Genomic DNA, 21,685 nt, shown 5'->3' with positions numbered 1-21,685 from the left:
CTCCAAAGACTCTCAGAGCGGCTCACAATCTCCTTTACCTTCCTCCCCCACAATAGACACCCTGTGAGGTAGATGAAGATATTGGATTTATATCCCACCCTCCACTCCGAGGAGTCTCAGAGCGGCTCACAATCTCCTTTACCTTCCTCCCCCACAACAGACACCCTGTGAGGTGGGTGGGGCTGGAGAGGGCTCTCACAGCAGCTGCCCTTTCAAGGACAACCTCTGCCAGAGCTATGGCTGACCCAAGGCCATGCTAGCAGGTGCATGTGAAGGAGTGGGGAATCAAACCCGGTTCTCCCGGATAAGAGTCTGCACACTTAACCACTACACCAAAGTGACTCTCCACTCCAAACCTTCTTCTCCACTCCAAACCGTCTAAAGTCCTCCCTCCACTCCAAACCTTCTTTTCCCCTTCTGTGTTTCGCCTCTTCACACAGGTAACAGGACAGGTAAATCCCTTCATATGCCTCCTCTCTAATTTGGGGTTCAAAGCACTCTTTCTTTTCTTTTCAAATGCCGCTTTTTCCTCCCCTCCTCTCTGGTGTTCATTCACCGCTGATTCACCTAATGGCATCTGCTCAGCCCAAGCTTAGGGAAAAACAGGAGCTCAAACCTTGGCAAAGCCATGGCAAGGGCAGCCTTTTCAGCTCCCTCTGCTTGAGAACCCCCCCCCGACAGGAGTTCTACTGGGTCCTCAATTTGACAGAAGACCCTCGAAGCTGAGCAGTACAGACACTGCCAGAGCCAGAGCCCTGGAGAACGCCTCCGTCCGTCGCCGTGCCAAAACCAGTCTCTGTACTGGATTTTGAAGTGCATTCTAGCCTTTCTTTTTATTTAAAATACAATATTGTTAATAAAAGAGCCATGTGGTGCAGAGTGTTAAAGCTGCAGTATGGCAGTCCAAGTATTGACAGCCAGTTTGGTCTAGTGGTGAAGTGTGCGCGGACTCTTATCTGGGAGAACCGGGTTTGCTTCCCCACTCCTCCACTTGCAGCTGCTGGAATGGCCTTGGGTCAGCCATAGCTCTCTTATCTGGGAGAACCGGGTTTGATTCCACGCTCCTTCACTTGCAGCTGCTGGAATGGCCTTGGGTCAGCCAGAGCTCTCTTATCTGGGAGAACTGGGTTTGATTCCCCACTCCTCCACTTGCAGCTGCTGGAATGGCCTTGGGTCAGCCAGAGCTCTCTTATCTGGGAGAACCGGGTTTGATTCCCCCCCTCCTCCACTTGCACCTGCTGGAATGGCCTGGGGTCAGCCATCGCTCTCTTATCTGGGAGAACCGGGTTTGATTCCCCCTCCTCCACTTGCACCTGCTGGAATGACCTGGGATCAGCCAGACCTCTCTTATCTGGGAGAACCGGGTTTGATTCCCCACTCCTCCATTGGCAGCTGCAGGAATGGCCTTGGGACAGCCAGAGCTCTCTTTTCTGGGAGAATCGGGTTTGATTCCCCACTCCTCCACTTGCAGCTGCTGGAATGGCCTTGGGTCAGCCAGAGCTCTCTTATCTGGGAGAACCGGGTTTGATTCCCCCTCCTCCACTTGCACCTGCTGGAATGACCTGGGATCAGCCAGACCTCTCTTATCTGGGAGAACCGGGTTTGATTCCCCACTCCTCCATTGGCAGCTGCAGGAATGGCCTTGGGACAGCCAGAGCTCTCTTTTCTGGGAGAATCGGGTTTGATTCCCCACTCCTCCACTTGCAGCTGCTGGAATGGCCTTGGGTCAGCCAGAGCTCTCTTATCTGGGAGAACCGGGTTTGATTCCCCACTCCTCCACTTGCACCTGCTGGAATGGTCTTGGGTTAGCCACAGCTCTTACAGGAGCTGTCCTTGAAAGGGCAGCTGCTGTGAGAGCTCTCTCAGCCCCACCCACCTCACAGGGTGTCTGTTGTGGGGGGAGAAGACATAGGAGAATGGAAGCCACTCTGAGTCTCTGATTCAGGGAGAAGGGCGGGGTATAAATCTGCAATTCTTCTTCTTCTTCTTCTTCAAGCTCTGCTCATGACCTGAGTTCTATCCCGGCAGAAGCTGGGTTCAGGGAGTCGGCTCCAGGTTGACTCAGCCTTCCATCCTTCCGAGGTCGGTAAAATGAGTCCCCAGCTTGCTGGGGGGAAAGTGTAGAAGACTGGGGAAGGCAATGGCAAACCAACCCATTAAAAGAGTCTGCCGTGAAAACGTCATGATGCGACGTCATCCCAGAGTTGGAAACAACTGGTGCTTGCACAGGGGACAACCTTCACTTTTATTGTTAATAAACTTTTGGGGGAAACTTTTTTTTTTTTAACATTTCCATAGTCTAGTGCGGAAAGTGCTGTCAGGTTGCATCCATCTTATGGAGATGCTGTAGGGTTTTACAAGGAGAAATGAGCAGAAATAGCAATCCTGGACCCCCTTGGTGCTCTCCCATCCAAATACTAAGCAGGGTTGACCCTTCTTAGCTTGCAATATATAATGACATCAGCCTAGCCTGGGCCATCTGAGCCACAACCTGAATTGATAGCAAAAAACAGGCCCCAGCTCCCACCACCTATCAGCTGGCCAGTGGGGGGACTTGCCAGGAGAGGGGGGAGAGCCCTGGCTAAATCTCTGGTGATTGGTGACATCACTTCTGGTGTGCACCACAAGTGATGTCATCACGTGGACAACATTCTGCTCTTTGGGCAAAAACTCCATGGTAGAAGAGTTAGAAGAATTAGAACTAGAAGAAGATGATGATGGTACCGGATTTATTCCCTGCCTTCCACTCTGAATCTCAGAGTCTCAGAGCGGCTTACAGTTTCCTTTACCTTCCTCTCCCACAACAGACACCCTGTGAGGTGGGTGGGGCTGAGAGAGCTCTTACAGCAGCTTACCCTTTCAAGGACAATCTCTGCCAGAGCTATGGCTGACCCAAGGCCATTCCAGCAGCTGCAAGTGGAGGAGTGGGGAATCAAACCCGGTTCTCCCAGATGAGAGCCCGTGCACTTAACCACTACACCAAACTGCAGAGGTTTTGCCCAAACATCAGCACAGTGTGATAGCAACACTTCTAGTACAGGCCAAAACTAACACCACCACACTGCTGGGCAATGTCACCTGTGCCTCCTTTCCGCTTCCGGTAAGTCTCCCTGACCTAGTGCTGATTGTCAGGAGGGACCTGAAACGCTTGGGACTCTTTAGCTTGGAGAAACGTCGACTGCGGGGGTGACATGATAGAGGTTTACAAGATAATGCATGGGATGGAGAAAGTAGAGAAAGAAGTACTTTTCTCCCTTTCTCACAATACAAGAACTCGTGGGCATTCGATGAAATTGCTGAGCAGACAGGTTAAAACGGATAAAAGGAAGTACTTCTTCACCCAAAGGGTGATTAACATGTGGAATTCACTGCCACAGGAGGTGGTGGCGGCCACAAGTATAGCCACCTTCAAGAGGGGTTTAGATAAAAATATGGAGCACAGGTCCATCAGTGGCTATTAGCCACAGTGTATGTGTGTACATCAATTTTTTTGCCACTGTGTGACACAGAGTGTTGGACTTGATGGGCCGTTGGCCTGATCCAACATGGCTTCTCTTATGTTCTTATGTTCTTATGACCTGGAAACCGTAGTGGTCCTTAGCTTCTGAAATCAAAAGCACTGGTGTAAATCCTGCTGTATTCATAATTAACGCACTGGATGAGAAAAGCTCCTGATTGCCAAATGGTGCAGTAAGAGCTTTAGTTTCCTTTCCTATGTAGGCCAATTCCTACATAGGAATTGACTCACTGACTCACCTCCCCCCATGAGGGGTTAATTAATCTTTTTTAAGGCTGGCATACAGTTTTCTTTTCAATTGACTAATTTCTCCCGACTCCGTATGCCCCTCTGCTCCTTTCGTGGACCCTTGTGGCTCTCCCCAGACTAGCCAGCTGTAGAAACCGCTCCACAATCTGAGCTAGGGAGCTTCTCTAAGTTTGGCCTTTCGAGACAGATTCATAAGCCCTCTGCCCTAGAAGAGAAGTCTTGTTTTTGTAGACATCTTCCAGCTCTGGCAGCCCAGAGAAATAGTTTGGGAATAGAAGTCCAAGTTCTCCTAATCTTTGAATTTTAAGGAGTAGTGTAATTTATGCAGAATACCAGTGCAACCTGGATGGAGTTGTTCTCACCACTGCCTAAGATGGCTGAAAATGGACAGAAATGATGATGATGATGATGATGATGATGATGATGATGATGATGATGATGATATTGGATTTATATTCCAACTCTATACTCTGAATCTCAGAGTGGTCACAATCTCTTTTATCTTCTCCCCCTACTACAGACACCCTGTGAGGTGGATGGGGCTGAGAGAGCTCTTACAGCAGCTGCCCTTTCAAGGACAACCTCTGCCAGGGCTATGGCTGACCCAAGGCCACTCCAGTGGCTGCAAGTGGAGGAGTGGGGAATCAAACCTGGTTCTCCCAGGTAAGAGTCAACGCACTTAACCACTACACCAAACTGGCTCTCTGAAATTAACTGGGGGGCAGGGCTTTGTTTGTAGCAGGAACTGTTTTGCATTTTAGGCCACACACCCCTGATGAACTGTTGTACTGTTTTTATTATATGAATTAATTTTTGATTTTGTATATTTATTGATCGTTGTTACCTGCTCTGAGCCTATTGAGAGAAGGGTGGGTTAAAAATAAAAAAATAACAAATAAAATAAACAAGATTGGATTTATACCCCATCCTTCACTAGCTGAAGGAGTCTCAGAGCGGCTTGCAATCTTCTTCCCCTTCCTCTCCCCACAACACACATCCTGTAAGCAATACTCCCTCTAAGCTGTGGAGTCTTGTGAGCAAAAATTCTACTTTGTGAGCTGCTGGCATTAAAGCTGTGAGCTCCTGCATACATTAGTTTGCTCTGAGAGCCAGTTTGGTGTAGTGGTTAAGTGTGCGGACTCTTATCTGGGAGAACCGGGTATGATTCCCCACTCCTCCACTTGCACCTGCTAGCATGGCCTTGGGTCAGCCATAGCTCTGGCAGAGGTTGTCCTTGAAAGGGCAGCTGCTGTGAGAGCCCTCTCCAGCCCCACCCACCTCACAGGGTGTCTGTTGTTGGGGAGGAAGGTAAAGGAGATTGTGAGCCGCTCTGAGACTCTTCGGAGTAGAGGGCGGGATATAAATCCAATATCTTCATCTACCTCACAGGGTGTCTGTTGTGGGGGAGGAAGGTAAAGGAGATTGTGAGCCGCTCTGAGACTCTTTGGAGTGGAGGGTGGGATATAAATCCAATATCTTCCTCTACCTCACAGGGTGTCTGTTGTGGGGGAGGAAGGTAAAGGAGATTGTGAGCCGCTCTGAGACTCTTCGGAGTGGAGGGCGGGATATAAATCCAATATCTTCATCTACCTCACAGGGTGTCTGTTGTGGGGGAGGGAGGTAAAGGAGATTGTGAGCAGCTCTGAGACTCTTCGGAGTAGAGGGCGGGATATAAATCCAATATCTTCTTCTTCTTCTTCTTCTGAGGCCATCCTTCCTGACCTAAGACAAAAATGTGTGAGCTGGAGGATAACAATCTGTGAACTAGCTCACGCTAACTCAGCTTAGAGGGAATACTGCTTGTGCGGTAGGCGGGGCTGATAAGAGCTCTGACAGAAACTGCTCTTGAGAAAGTAGTTCGTTCAAGAACTGTGACTGACTCAAGGTCACATCGGAGGCCACATGTGGGAGAGTGAGGAATCAACCCTGGTTCTCCCAGACGGAGTCCAGGCATAAGAACATAAGAACATAAGAGAAGCCATGTTGGATCAGGCCAACGGCCCATCAAGTCCAACACTCTGTGTCTCACAGTGGCAAAAAATTTTATATACACACATACACTGTGGCTAATAGCCACTAATGGACCTGTGCTTTATATTTTTATCTAAACCCCTCTTGAAGGTGGCTATACTTGTGGCCGCCACCACCTCCTGTGGCAGTGAATTCCACATGTTAATCACCCTTTGGGTGAAGAAGTACTTCCTTTTATCCGTTTTAACCTTTCTGCTCAGCAATTTCATCGAATGCCCACGAGTTCTTGTATTGTGAGAAAGGGAGAAAAGTACTTCTTTCTCTACTTTCTCCATCCCATGCATTATCTTGTAAACCTCTATCATGTCACCCCGCAGTCGACGTTTCTCCAAGCTAAAGAGTCCCAAGCGTTTCAACCTTTCTTCATAGGGAAAGTGCTCCAGCCCTTTAATCATTCTAGTTGCCCTTCTCTGGACTTTCTCCAATGCTATAATATCCTTTTTGAGGTGTGGCGACCAGAACTGCACACAGTACTCCAAATGAGACCGCACCATCGATTTATACAGGGGCATTATGATACTGGCTGATTTGTTTTCAATTCCCTTCCTAATAATTCCCAGCATGGCGTTGGCCTTTTTTATTGCAGACGCACACTGTCTTGACATTTTCAGTGAGTTATCTACCACGACCCCAAGATCTCTCTCTTGGTCAGTCTCTTCCAGTTCACACCCCATCAACTTGTATTTGTAGCTGGGATTCTTGGCCCCAATGTGCATTACTTTGCGCTTGGCCACATTGAACCGCATCTGCCACGTTGACGCCCATTCACCCAGCCTCAACAGATCCCTTTGGAGTTCCTCACAATCCTCTCTGGTTCTCACCACCCTGAACAATTTAGTGTCATCTGCAAACTTGGCCACTTCACTGCTCACTCCCAACTCTAAATCATTTATGAACAAGTTAAAGAGCATGGGACCCAGTTCCGAGCCCTGCGGCACCCCACTGCTTACCGTCCTCCACTGCGAAGACTGCCCATTTATACTGACTCTCTGCTTCCTATTACTAAGCCAGTTTTTGATCCACAAGAGGACCTGTCCTTTTACTCCATGACTCTCAAGTTTTCTAAGGAGCCTTTGATGAGGAACTTTATCAAAAGCTTTCTGGAAGTCAAGGTAAACAACATCTATCGGGTCGCCTTTGTCCACATGTTTGTTCACCCCCTCAAAGAAATGTAACAGGTTAGTGAGGCAAGATCTTCCCTTGCAGAACCCATGCTGAGTCTTCCTCAATAACCCGTGTTCATCAGGCACTTAACCACTGCACCAAACTGGCTCAATAAGTATGCTCATGGACAGAGCCTCCGCTTGGATGCAGGAGGTCCCAGTTTCAATCCCCGGCATCTCCAGTTACAAAGATCAGGTAGGGGGCGATGGGAAAGACCTCAGCCTGAGACCCTGGAGAGCCACTGCCAGTCTGAGTGTGATAGACCAAGGCCTGGTTCAGTAGAATTCAAGTGTTCATCTTCTACACAGATGGGCAGCAACTCTCCAGGGTCTTAGGATCAGACCTTTCCCATCTCCAACTGTCTGATCCTTTTAGCTGGAGATACCAGGGATTGGACCTGGGACCTTCTGTATGCCAAGCAGATGCTCTACCGCTGAGCCACTCTCCATTTCATTACAATGCTGCATTTTTTGACTCTGCCTCTAGAATTAATTGAGGTAGGTATAAATACCATGGGCTCCGCATGGGACCAACAAGAGAATTTCACCTAAGGATAAACAGGAAGCGTTCGTCAGCAGAAGGCATTAAGGGGTACTTTATCAAATCGTCACATCTCAACTGCAACGATGATTTGTTCATATGAATAATGCAATCGGAGTGCGAGAGGATTAATCCGAGAGCTTTCTCGCAGTCTGCCTTCCTACAGATCATGAACAGCAAAGCAAGATGGGAATCTAGCAAACTAACCCTGCTGTCCTAAACCGACTTACAGCATTCGGAGCTCATGGACTTCAACGCAAATAGAACTGGCATAGCTCCACTTAAGACTGCCCTGTATATGCCAGGGGTGGCCAAACATAAGAGCCACATACAATAAACGTCAGATGTTTGAGAGCTGCAAGACATGAACATCAGGTGTTTGAGAGCCGCGAGAGAGGGAGGGAGGAAGGAAGGAAATAGATGGGGAGAGAGAGAAAGATGGAAAGAAAGCAACTTTAAATGCATTCCCCAAGCTGCTGGTCAATGCTGGGGCAGTGGGGGCTTTGGGAGTCACACAAAACGTGTGAAAGAGCCACATTTGGCTTCTGGGCCACAGTTTGGCCACCTCTGATCAGAGGACATTTGTTAACTACCAGAACAAGCTGAAAAGAGAAGGGCAGACAGATATGCCATAAAAAGTCAGAACATCAGCCTGGGGGATAAAAATCTAGGCTTCCCAAAAGTGTTCACCCTGGAGGTCACGTATTCCTGCCCGGGGCACTTTGTATTCAGCCTCCAAGTCGAAAGGGTGATCAATGGCATCCCCTATTCTTTCAGAGATATATTTAAACTGTCAGCATGCAGCCGCCTTAATCTTCGCTTCCCCAGGCTAAATAGACACCCGAGCTCCACCTTCCCCACCAGAGGCACTGGCAAAATTGTACTGAGAGATTTACCACCCCTGATTTAGTATCCAATCCCTTCAGCAGAAAAACCTTCCACTCTTGGTAAGGGGCTTTCAATCAGGGCTTCCCAGTGCAATTCTTTGCCGAATTAACTCCAGCCAAAGTCCATTGAGTTGCCTGGGCTTACTCAGCATAGGATGTTAATGACATCCTATGCAGAGTAAGCCCTGCCCCACCCCTGGAAGGCTCCCTCCTACCCTCCACTGGCACATGGGGAGTAACACCAGACATGCTCAAGCAAGACTAGGAAGGCATGTGTATAAGGAAAAAAAGTCTTCTCCAGGGCTTTTTTTGGCAGCAGGAACTCCTTTGCATATTAGGCCGCACCCCCACGATGTAGCCAATCCTCTATGAGCTTACAGGGCTCTTCTTACAGGGCCTACTGTAAACTCCAGGAAGATCGACTACAACTAGCCTTCCCAACCCTCCCGCTCTGGCGGGAGTCCCCTGGGTTTGCAGCCTCATCTCCCGGTCTTCAAGAAGTGAGAAGCGGGGGGTGGGGGGTGGAGAGGGGGGAGAACATACCTGTAGGCTTCATTATAGAGCTCCTGAGCCGTTTGTAAAATGTCTGCCGCTTTAAGGCTGGGCAGGGAGCAGGAAGGGCTTGGGAGAACAGCCCCGCCCTTTCTTTTGCTTTCACTTTCACAGCAAGAGTTCTCCGGAAGAAGATCTGGTAAGTGTGTGTGTGTGTGAGGGAGGGGGCAGGGGATTCCCTGGTTTGGAGGCCCTCCCCCCTTTTAGAAAGCGTGGGGGGGGGAGGGAAATGTCTACTGGGCATTCTATTATTCCCTATGGAGAACGATTCCCATAGGGAATAATAGGGAATTCATCCGTTGGTATTGGGGGCTCTGGGGGGGGCTATTTTTTGAGGTAGAGGCACCAAATTTTTAGTATAACATCTAGTGCCTCTCCCCAAAATACCCCCCAAGTTTCAAAACGATTGGACCAGAGGGTCCAATTCTATGAGCCCCAAAAGATGGTGCCCCTATACTTCATTATTTCCTATGGAAGAAAGGAATTTTAAAAGGTGTGCTGTCCCTTTAAATGTGATGGCCAGAACTCCCTTGGAGTTCAATTATGCTTGTCACATCCTTGTTCTTGGCTCCACCCCCAATGTCTCCTGGCTCCACCCCCAAAGTCTCCTGGCTCCACCCCCAAAGTCCCCAGATTTTTTTTTAATTGGACTTGGCAACCCTAACTACAACAGAGGTGTGTGGCCTAATATGCAAAAGAGTTCCTGCTGCAAAAAAAAAAAAAAGCCCTGGTCTTCGCCTTCTGTAGTTTAAGAAATACTATGGACATTTCGCAATGAAGGATGTCACCTGGAGGTTGGCAAATCCAATTTCTGATCATTGCTGCTGCTGGTATTCAGAACCTGCACTTGCCTGAGGTCATGCCCCCTTGGGCATGAGCCAATAGGCGAGATTCTATAGCATGGGTGGTCCAACGGTGGCTTGGAAGCCACATGTGGCTCTTTCACACATATTCACAGTCACAGAACCTTTATTGGCATAACAACAGTACCAAATCAAGAAAGCAGGGGGGGAAAGGTGGTTAATTAAACAGATTTCTCATCTTATAAGCACAGTAAAGGAAGTTTGCCACCACTTCGATGGTTTCAGCCTTATTTGAGGCTAGAAAGCTTACTACCTTATTTTCATCAGATTTACCCTCCGGGGATTGCAGTATAGGATCCAGATAGGATGCATGTAAATCATAGTAGAATCTACAGGATAAAAGTACATGGTCTGTTCCTCTAGTTTCCTTCAGCCCACAGGGACATAGCCTATCAAGGAATGGTATTTTTTTAAACCTTCCATATAGAAGGAAGCACATTAAAAAGGGCTAACTTAAATGCCCTTCGACTATAGGGGTCAATCAAACAAGAAAAATACTCTGTAAGTGAACCACGAAAAGGAATCCCCCCTTGCATGGGAGAGCAATGCCCAGAAGCGAGACTTCTAAGGTCTTGGATCCCCCACCACCCTGTCAGCTGGCTTGGAGAAGGCACCTGTCTTTAAATCACTTCTCCAACTCAAGTCAGCCAGTGGCTTGGAGAATGCATTTAAACTTAAAGCTGCGTTCTTATTTTATTTATTTATTTATTTAAGATTTATATCCCGCCCTTCCCACGAATGGCTCAGGGCGGCTACCAACAATTAATCAAACATAAAATTTAAACAATTTCAAGTATAAAACAATTAAATATTTAAACAGTTAAAACTTTAAAACAGAACATTTCTTTCCACCTTTCTCCCCTTCTTCCCTCCCCCATCAATTTGCCTGCCTTCCTGACTTGTGGCTCTCAAACCTCTGACATTTACTCTATATGGCTCTTACATTAAGCAAGTCTGGCCACCCGTTCTATAGGCTCTGGGCCATTAACTGCAGAATCAAAGCCCCTGGCCTTAGCCAGACGAATAAATCTGGTGAACACCAACCACAGATGTCTCCTCCTCCACATTTTTTTTTTGTCTTTTGCTTGTTTTTTCATACTGTGTTTCATGCAAATTGGTTTTATTTTGGCAAGCTGCTTTGAGGGCCCCACTGGGGAGGAAAAAAAAATCAGGATAAAAATATACAGAACAAATAAATAAGACGACGGTGCGATTAGGCAAATTCCAAGTGTAATCAAGAACGCTACGTAGCCGTGCACAATGGCAGCAATTGTTGATTTGGCCTTTGATGTTCTCCAAGGGGATCTCTCAGCAAACAAACAGATTATGCTTTTCAGATGGCCTCACCCGGTTTCACTTGAGCCATTCTCGGAAATGAAGAAAAAAAAACATGCCTCCCCCCCTCGGCCCGGCTTGAAATGCTGAAATGCTGCAGGACTAGGGTTGCCAATCCCCAGGTGGGGGCAGGGGATCCCCTGGTTTGAAGATTCTCCCCCCGCTTCAGGGTCATCAGAAAGCGGGGGGAGGGGAGGGAAAACTCCACTGTTCCCTATGGAGATTTATTCCCACAGAAAATCATGGAGAATTGATCTGCGGGTATCTGGGGCTCTGGGGGGTAAAGGCACCAAATTTTCAGTATAGCATCTAGTGTCTCTCCCCAAAATACCCCCCAAGTTTAAAAAAGATTGGACCAGGGGGTCCGATTCTATGAGCCCCAAAAGAAGGTGCCCCTATCCTTCATTATTTCCTATGGAAGGAAGGAATTGAAAAGGTGTGCTGTCCCTTTAAATGTGATGGGCAGAACTCCCTTTGCAGTTCAATTATGCTTGTCACAGCCTTGATCTTGGCTCCGCCCCCAATGTCTCCTGGCTCCACCCCCAAAGTCTCTTGGCTCCACCCCCAAACTCCCCAGATATTTCTTGAATTGGACTTGGCAACCCTTATGCAGGACTGGGTCTGCCAGCATTCAGACGGTGAGCAAGAAAACTAGCCGTTCCGTGATACCAGCCTCAAAAAACTAGAAAACCAGTACTATAAATACTAATGGCTTTAAATGATATAAATTTTAAATGCCAGCATACACAGGAAATTGCCACATATAATAATAAACAAAGCCACATATAACCAGCAATTTGTGTAGGGACTTCCTAAAGTGGGACAAGACCACCTTCAAACGAGGGATATAAATAAAATAAAATAAAATAAAATAATAAAATAAAATAAAATAAAATAAAATAAAATAAAATAATAATAAAATAAAATAAAATAAAATAAAATAAAATAAAATAAAATAAAATAAAATAAATAGATTCAGTGCAACAAGTCAACGAACCAAAGTCCAAATTTTTCCAAAGTCCTTTCCAAATGCGATTAGGCACAAAATTCAATGCACAGATATGCACAAAGTATCTTTGGCAGACAGGATAGCACTCCGTTGTCCTCGATTCACAAAGACATGGCAAGAATGCTTCTGGGCACCTACAAACCTCTGGTGCCATCTAGGGTTGCCAATCCCCAGGTGGAGGCAGGGGATCTCCTGGTTTGGAGGCCCTCCCCCCGCTTCAGGGTCGTCAGAAAGCGGGGGGTGGGGAGGGAAATGTCTGCTGGGCACTCCATTATTCCCTATGTAAACTTATTCCCATAAAAAATAATGGAGAATTGATCTGCAGGTATCTGGAGCTCTTGGGGGGGGGCTGTTTTTTGAGGTAGAGGCACCATATTTTCAGCATAGCATCCAGTGCCTCTCCAAAAAATACCTCCCAAGTTTCAAAAAGATTGGACCAGGGGGTCCAATTCTATGAGCCCCAAAAGAAGGTGCCCTTATCCTTCATTATTTCCTATGGAAGGAAGGCCTTTAAAAGGTGTGCGGTCCCTTTAAATGTGATGGCCTCAAAAAACTAGAAAACTAGAAAACCAGTACTAGAGCCCAGGCTCTCTTTGGAGTTCAATTATGCTTGTCACACCCTTGCTCCTGGCTCCACCCCCAATGTCTCTTGGCTCCACTCCCAAAGTCCCCAGATATTTCTTGAATTGGACTTGGCAACTTTAGTGCCATCAGAAGGTTCACCAGCAGGGCGAGAAGAATTTCAGATGTCCTCCCTCTGTTGTCCCCCAAGCATCAAGAACACGGAGTATCTCTGTCCCAGTCACAGTGTTCCATCTAGACACTGCAGCTAATAGGCACTCATGGACCTCTGCTGCTCCACATGTTTCTCCAGTCCCCTCTTGAAACTGTCTGTGCTTGTAGTTGACACCACTTCCTGCGGCAGTGAATTCCACGTGTTAATGACTCTTTGAGTGAAGAAGCCCTACTGCTCACTAATTTAATTGAGGACCCAAGAGTTCTTGTCTGGTGAGAGAAAGTGCAAAGTACCTCTTTCTCTACTTTCTCTATCCCCTGCACTGGCTTCCTTGGTTTTGTGGGCTCTAGGGTTGCCAGACTTCAGGTCCCAGTGGGGGATCCCCCAGCTTGGGGGGGCTTCTCCCCACTGCAATCTAGCAGGCCAGCAAGGAAAAGCCTCTCCCCAAAATAGGGATGCCACATGGGGGATGCTCTGGTTTTCGGGTACACTCTATGGTTTTGAGCCAATTTTACCATAGAGTTGGCCCAAAAACCAGAGCGTCCCCCGTGTGACAACCCCGACATGATGACGTCACTTCTAATGATGTCATTGCATTTGGGGGTGTCGTGCAACTTCCCTGCCAGGCCCGGAGCACCCCCAAATCCCCCCGTCAGATCAACAAGGGGACCTGGCTCGTGGGCTCCTCTTTGAAAACCTGGGCCCGGGAGCACTTTTTCTGCTTCCTCTCCAAGCCAGTCGCCTGCTAAATAGAATTCAGCAACAGCCTTGACCTTGGCAGTGATTTATAAGACTCTTGCAATGGAACGGAAGAGATGAACGTGGGCACAGAAGTGACAGATGACACATTGCTATTCAGAACAAACTTGTTTTGGTCAAATTCATAATGTGCAGCGGCAGAAGTCAATTAGCAGCTGGCCGGCCGGCTTATTAAAGAGGGAAGGTGCGGAACTGAGCAGCTCCTCTGATATTCCCTTCTCTGCTGGAGCCTGACACAGCCCTTCCCATTTCAATAAGCATTTCATCCTTTGCAGGGGTGGAATTCTAGCAGGAGCTCCTTTGCATATTAGGCCGCACCCCCCGGATGTAGCTCCAAGAGCTTACAAAAAAGAGCCACGTAAGCTCTTGGAGGATTGGCTACATCAGGGGGGTGCAGCCTAATATGCAAAGGAGCTCCTGCTAGAATTCCACCCTTGATCCTTTGTATTTATGTGCTGCCCTGACCTGGATAGCCCAGGCTAACCGGACCTTTTCAGATCTTGGGAGTTGAGCAGGGTTGGCCCTACTTCATACTTGGATGGAAGACCACCAAGGAAGCTCAGGGTTGCTACACAGAGACAAGCAGTAGCAAACCACCTCTGTATGTCTTTTGGCCTGACATGGATGGTCCAGGCTAACATGACCTTTTCAGATCTTGAAAGTTGACCAAGGTTGGCCCTGCTTAATACTTGGATGGAAGACCACCAAGGAAGTCCAGGGTTGCTACACAGAGACAGGCAGCAGCAAACCACCTCTGTATGTCTTTTGGCCTGACATGGATGGTCCAGGCTAACATGACCTTTTCAGATCTTGAAAGTTGACCAGGGTTGGCCCTGCTTAATACTTGGATGGAAGACCACCAAGGAAGTCCAGGGTTGCTACACAGAGACAGGCAGCAGCAAACCACCTCTGTATGTCTTTTGGCCTGATATGGATGGTCCAGGCTAACATGACCTTTTCAGATCTTGAAAGTTGACCAGGGTTGGCCCTGCTTAATACTTGGATGGAAGACCACCAAGGAAGTCCAGGGTTGCTACACAGAGACAGGCAGCAGCAAACCACCTCTGTATGTCTTTTGGCCTGATATGGATGGTCCAGGCTAACATGACCTTTTCAGATCTTGAAAGTTGACCAAGGTTGGCCCTGCTTAATACTTGGATGGAAGACCACCAAGGAAGTCCAGGGTTGCTACACAGAGACAGGCAGCAGCAAACCACCTCTGTATGTCTTTTGGCCTGATATGGATGGTCCAGGCTAACATGACCTTTTCAAAGGGTGCTTCAGAAAGCATCACCTTTATATCTGCTGGGAGTGCCCATTCATATATAGCTGCCCCCCACGCTTGCTTTGGAGTAGAGTTGCCAAGTCCAATTCAAGAAATATCTGAGGATTTCGGGGGTGCAGCCAGGAGACTTTTGGGGGCGGAGCCAGGAGATATTGGGGGTGGAGCCAGAAGCAAGGGTGTGAAAAGCATCATTGAACTCCAAAGGGAGTTCTGGCCATCACATTGAAAGGGACCTCACACCTTTTAAGTGCCTCCCTTCCATAGGAAATAATGAGGATAGGGGCACCTTCTTCAGGGGCTCATAGTATTGGACCCCCTGGTCCAATCTTTTTGAAACTTGAGGGGTATTTTGGGGATATGCACAGGATGCTATGTAACAAATATTGTGCTATAGCTGAAATAACAGGTCCCTCAGAGCCCCAGATACCCATAGATCAATTCTCCATTATTTCCTACAGGAATAAGTCTCCATTGGGAATAACAGAGTTCCCAGCAGACAGCCCTTTGTAGTAGAAGAAGACAGTAGATTTATACACCGCCCTTCTCTCTGAATCAGAGTCTCAGAGCTATCACAATCTCCTTTACCTTCCTCCCCCACAACAGACACCTTGTGAGGTGGGTGGGGTTGAGAGGGCTCTCACAGCAGCTGCCCTTTCAAGGACAACCTCTGCAAGAGCTATGGCTGACCCAAGGTCATTCCAGCAGCTGCCAATGGAGAAGTGGGGAATCAAAACCGGTTCTCCCAGAGAAAAGCACAGAGACCCAGCCTCTCAACCCTTAAGAAGAAGGAGAAGAAAGAAGAAGACTCCAGATTTATGCCCTGTCCTCTCTGAATCAGAGTCTCAGAGTGGCTTACAATCTCCCTTATCTCCTTCCCCCACACAGGCACCCTGTGAGGTGGGTGGGGCTGAGAGAGTTCTCCCAGAAGCTGCCCTTTCAAGGACAACTCCTACAAGAGCTATGGTTGACCCGAGGCCATTCCAGCAGCTTCAAGTGGAGGAGTGGGGAATCAAACCCGGTTCTCCCAGATAAGAGAACCGCACTTCACCACTACACCAAACTGGCTCTCCAAATCACTCTAGATGCAACAAACGCATTCATTGCTGAGGCTAGATCTGACAGATCCAGGAATGGACACAACTAACACACCAGCCAAAGCTGGGCAAAAGCACCCCAGACCAGTGTAATTTAGTTTCATATTGAAATGTGATCATATAAAATGAACCACTTTGGGACTCCATTTTTTATTAGGGTCAAGTTAGGTCATTTTAAGCATGGTCTCATTAGGAAGAATACGCTTCACACTCCAGATGAAGAAAATGTAACAAAATGGTTTTGACTTACGTAGGGGATAGTGTCCAGAGTATCTGTGTTGACGATTATTGGAGCAGGACTGGCCTGGAGAAAGAAGAAAATACACTTTATACTACTTGATAATACATGCAAATTAAAAAAAAAATGTTTCAAGACTGCATGCACAAAAAATGTTTTAAATGCATTAGCAATCGCACCCAAGAAGAAATATATCGGTGCATATGGCTGCTAGCTTCCATGTGGAGCTGGAAATCTTCCATTTTTATAATTGCTCTCCAGATGATAGAATCATTGAATCACAGAGTTGGAAGGGACCTCCAGGGTCTTCTAGTCCAACCCTATGAAGAAAGGTTGAAATGCTTGGGGCTCTTTAGCTTGGAGAAACGTTAACTGCGGGGGGACATGATAGAGGGTTACAAGATTATGCATGGGACGGAGAAAGTAGCGAAAGAAGCACTTTTCTCCCTTTCTCACAATACGAGAACTCGGGGACATTCAATGAAATTGCAGAACAGTCGGGTTAGAACAGATAAAAGGAAGTACTTCATCACCCAAAGGGTGATTAACACATGGAATTCACTGCCACAGGAGGTGGTGGCAGCTATAAGCATAGCCAGCTACAAGAGGGAACTGGATAAACATATGGAGCAGAGGTCCATCAGTGGCTATAAGTCATAGTGTATTGTTAGAACTCTCTGTCCGGGGGAGTGATACTCTGTATTCTTGGTGCTTGGAGGGGGTACAGTGGGAGGGCTTCTAGCCCCACCAATGGACCTCCTAATGGCACCTGGGTTTTTTTGGCTACTGTGTGACACAGACTGTTCGACTGGATGGGCCATTGGCCTGATACAACATGGCTTTTCTTATGTTCTTAAGCTCTTAACCCCCTGAACAATGCAGGAAATTCACAACTACCTCCCTCTAAGTTCAGAGGATCAGCTCCCCTGAAGAAAATGGCTGCTCTGAAGGGTGGACTTTATACCATTGTTCCACGCTGAGGCCCCTCCCCTCCCCTCCCCAAACCCCACCCTCTCCAGGATCCACCCTCAAAGTCTCCAGGTATTTTCCAACCCAGACCTGGCAACCCTATGTAACGTCTACCTTGTGATAGTCAGAAGCCAATAGACTTGTCTCCTGATACACATTTACCAAATAGGCATAACTCAAATTTGGAAGATGGTTAAATATATATATATATATATATATATATATATATATATACACACACACACACACACCAGATTTCAGAACGTAATGATATCAATATTGTTCTAGTAAAAATATACAATAGCATTCAATCCAAACTGAAAGGATGGACATTGAGTGCCAAAGGCGAGAATGACAAGAGTTGTAAGGAAACTACAGATTGGATAACTGGAGAGCCAGTTTGGTGTAGTGGTTAAGTGTGCAGACTCTTATCTGGGAGAACCGGGGTTGATTCTCCACTCCTCCACTTGCACCTGCTAGCATGGCCTTGGGTCAGCCATAGCTCTGGCAGAGATTGTCCTTGAAAGGGCAGCTGCTGTGAGAGTCCTCTCAGCCCCACCCACCTCACAGGGTGTCTGTTGTGGGGGAGGAAGGGAAAGGAGATTGTGAGCCGCTCTGAGACTCTTCGGAGTGGAGGGCGGGATATAAATCCAATATCTTCTTCTTCTTCTTCTTGAAGAACGATGTGTAGGACAGGAAACAGAAAACTCCTTCACCCCCCACCAGGGTTCCCAGCCTCCAAGTGGGGTCTGGAGTTCTTCCAGAATTACATGGGATATCCAAACTACAGCGATCAGTTCCCCACAGAAAATGGCAGATTCAGAGTCTAGAGTCTAGCCTACCTAAGGTTGCCAGGTGATGCCTGGCAAATGATGGGAGGTTGGGGAGCAGGTGGAGATATGAGGGACATAGTGTCATGAAAACAATGATGTCACTTCTGGGGAAACCCGGAAGTGACATTGGGTAGCTCTAGGAATTGCTGGAAACTCTATGGTAAAAGTGGTAGTGGGCAATGAGGATTTCCAGCAGGAGGTCCCCACCATATTGGGAGGCCTGGCCACCCTAGGTATACCAAAGATCCTATGTGAAATCCCCCCTCAGTTCCTCCCTCCATACACCTCATCCCCAAATCTCCATACTAGAGTTGGCAATCCTAATCCACACCCATCATTTGGTGTGGATTTGGCCACTTCTTTAACATTTTATTTATTCATGTATTCCAGTCCCACTTTTTTGGTAGCTTGATACAGGCAAGGAGATGACACAAGGCAGGATTCTTAAAGGTTTTATTATTTTGCCTTTCTTACAATCCCACCCTACTCTCTCCTCCGTCTTTCTTATCCCCCCCCTACTTTGCTTTTCCTTTCAGTATGGAGAGGAGTCCAGTCTGCTTGGCAACAGACTACGGACTCCCTCGAGGGACAAACGCCTGAAACACCAACACTGAGACAAACTGCAGCTATCAGCAGAGCTGGCCCTCCCGCTAAGCAAACAAGACACTTGCCTAGGGCGCCAGCCTTCTGGGGACGCAAGATTGGACATCCCCTATGAGATTTGGTGACGTTATCGGTGTGGGGTGTATGTGTGCATGCCAGAAGTTAGCTTTGCCTAGGGTGCCAGACAGTCTAGGGCCAGCCCTAGCTATCGGGACACAAAACCGACTTCGTATATGAACATCTGAAGCTGCCTTATATTGAATCACGGCTTTGCAGGCCGTGGCAACTTGGCTTAGGCTGAGTGGGCTGAAGCTGAACCCGACGAAGACCGAGGTCCTTTGCGTGGGTCGCGGCGCTCTGGGGAGGGAAATTCCTCTCCCGGTTTTTGACGGTGTACCGCTGAAAGCGGCGCACCGAGTCAAGAGCTTGGGGGTCCTACTGGAGCCTTCATTATCAATGGAGGCCCAGATAGCGGCCACTGAACATATGAACATATGAAGCTGCCTTACACTGAATCAGACCCTTGGTCCATCAAAGTCAGTATTGTCTTCTCAGACTGGCAGCGGCTCTCCAGGGTCTCAAGCTGAGGTTTTTCACACCTATTTGCCTGGACCCTTTTTTTGGAGTTGCCAGGGATTGAACCTGGGACCTTCTGCTTCCCAAGCAGATGCTCTACCACTGAGCCACCGTCCCTCCCCACTGCCAAGTCGGCGTTTTTTCATCTGAAGCGGGCACGGCAGTTGACCTAGCAACAGTGATTCATGCAACGGTCACCTCAAGATTGGACTACTGTAATGCCCTCTACATGGGGCTGCCTCTGTGCCGAACCCAGAAGCTGCAGCTGGTGCAGAACGCGGCGGCTAGACTGTTATTAGGGCTCCTGAAGTGGGAGCACATACGGCCGGGGCTGCGCGGACTGCACTGGCTGCCAGTTATATACCGGGTTCGTTACAAAGTGCTGGTTATTACCTTTAAAGCCCTATATGGCCGAGGACCTGTCTACCTAAGGGACCGTCTCTCCCCATATGAACCCCAGAGAGCACTGAGGTCAGCGAGGAAGAACCAGCTGACTATCCCCGGGCCAAAGGAGGCAAAACTCCAAAATACTCGTACACGGGCCTTCTCTATTGCAGCGTCACACCTTTGGAACCAGCTCCCGAAAGAAGTCCGGGCCCTGCGGAGCCTTGAACAGTTCCGCAGGGCCTGCAAGACCATCCTTTTTAAGATGGCCTTTGCCGATTGAATGATTGATGGATTCGCTAAAAGTGACTTCGCCATCATATTTGCTGATAGAATAGCACCAGAAATGTTGATTTTAACTTATAATTAGAATGTTTTAAGATTAATGTTGTTTTTAATACCCATTGTATAACTTATTGTATGAAATGCTGTTAGCCGCCCTGAGCCTGCTTCGGCGGGGAGGGCGGAAGATAAATAAAATGTTATTATTATTATTATTATTATAATCAGAACTTCAGTCCATCAAAGTCAGTATTGTCTACTCAGACTGGCAGCGGCTCTCCAGCAGCCCCATAGCTACAGGGTGGGGGGGCCTGGAAGGAGCCAGGCTCATCTTTTCAACCCCCCCCCCCTCCAACTGCATGGCCCTTCCATTGGAGGGCCCCCAATCTGTCCCCTTTGCTCACCGCCACTCTGAACAAGTAGTATCACTGCTGTTGGTCTTTTTGCTTTTTTCTCTCCTCTTCCCTAACACAGCATGCAGAGCAAAGTGCGGTGGAGGGGAGAGTCAAGAGGTTTCTGTCTCTCTGAGAGAGGGGCACGTAAGGCGAAGGGAACGCAAGGCAGCTACAGTGCTAAGAGCCCAGGACCACCAAACCGGGTGGCCCCCCCGCCCCACCCCCCCAACCAACAAATCCTGCTGTGGACCCCACCAATACTCCCTCTAAGCTGTGGAGTCTTGTGAGCAAAAATTCTGCTTTGTGAGCTACTGGCATTAATGTTGTGAGCTACTGCAGGGGTGGCCAACGGTAGCTCTCCAGATGTTTCTTGCCTACAACTCTCATCAGCCCCAGCCGTTGGCCATGCTGGCTGATGGGAGTTGTAGGCAAAAAACATCTGGAGAGCTACTGTTGGCCACCCCTGCATAAGTTAGTTTGCTCTGGGGCCATTTTTTCCTGAGCTAAGACAAAAATGTGTGAGTTGGAGACTGAAATCTGTGAGCTAGCTCACACTAACTCACCTTAGAGGGAACACTGGACCCCACCAAACATGAAATCCTGGCTACGGCCCTGCTCTCCAGGGTCTCAAGCTGAGGTTTTTCACACCTATTTGCTTGGACCCCTTTTAGTTGGAGATGCTGGGAATTGAACCTGGGACCATTCAATCCAAGAGGGAGATCCATCCACTGTGCAGCAATGTTTGTACATCATGGCCTACAAGATCCAGAAGTGACATCATCACATTCTGGCCTTCATGTATATATGAACATATATCAACATATTATATATATATATGAAGCTGCCTTCTTCTGAATCAGACCCTGGGTCCATCAAAGTCAGTATCCTCTACTCAGACTGGCAGTGGCTCTCCAGGGTCTCAAGCTGAGGTATTTCACATCTATTTGCCAGGACTCTTTTTAGTTGGAGATGCCGAGGATTGAACCTGGGACCTTCTGCTTCCCAAGCAGCTGCTCTACCACTGAGCCACCGTCCCTCCCCTTTCCCATCTCATTCTCTTCCGCCCACTTCTCACCCAGGTCCTGGCGCTTTGCTTCCAGTCCAGCATCCTGCCTGCTGCCCCTGTCACCAAAAGCCCTCTTCCTTGGGGCGCCTCCTCTCCTCCCCCTCCTGATTTAATAGGAAGCAAATGCTTCCAGCTGGGATTTTTACTACCCTGCAGATAAGGCAGCTGACAGTTGCAGCGACAGATTGGAATCCTACTGCTGGGACCAAAAAAAAAAAGTAGAGCAGGCAGCGTTTTATAAAAAGCAGGCGAGAAATGGCTTTTGGCTTTCGTGCTTTTCGGGAGGGGAGGGGAGGAAGGCAGGACTCGCGAGAGGGG

At 48.1% G+C, this 21,685-nt stretch overlaps 1 protein-coding gene across 12 annotated transcripts in view; it reads right to left on the bottom strand.

The window, feature by feature from the left end:
* Positions 1-21,685, bottom strand: part of DLG2 (discs large MAGUK scaffold protein 2) — a 1,647,444-nt gene that overhangs the window by 559,290 nt on the left and 1,066,469 nt on the right. For all 12 annotated transcript variants that reach the window (XR_009555217.1, XM_060234983.1, XM_060234984.1 and 9 more), the window contains one exon: positions 16,272-16,325. Coding sequence is in view for 11 of the 12 variants with exons in the window: in XM_060234983.1 (XP_060090966.1) it covers positions 16,272-16,325 (54 nt within the window). In the remaining variant the exon portion in view is untranslated. The remainder of the gene's footprint in view (positions 1-16,271; positions 16,326-21,685) is intronic.

This window comes from Heteronotia binoei, chromosome 3 (assembly GCF_032191835.1).
Source record: "Heteronotia binoei isolate CCM8104 ecotype False Entrance Well chromosome 3, APGP_CSIRO_Hbin_v1, whole genome shotgun sequence".
In the NCBI taxonomy this organism is placed as follows: Eukaryota; Metazoa; Chordata; class Lepidosauria; order Squamata; family Gekkonidae; genus Heteronotia; species Heteronotia binoei.
Note: the sequence above shows the minus strand (reverse complement) of the source record. Positions and strands in the feature narration are given on the sequence as shown.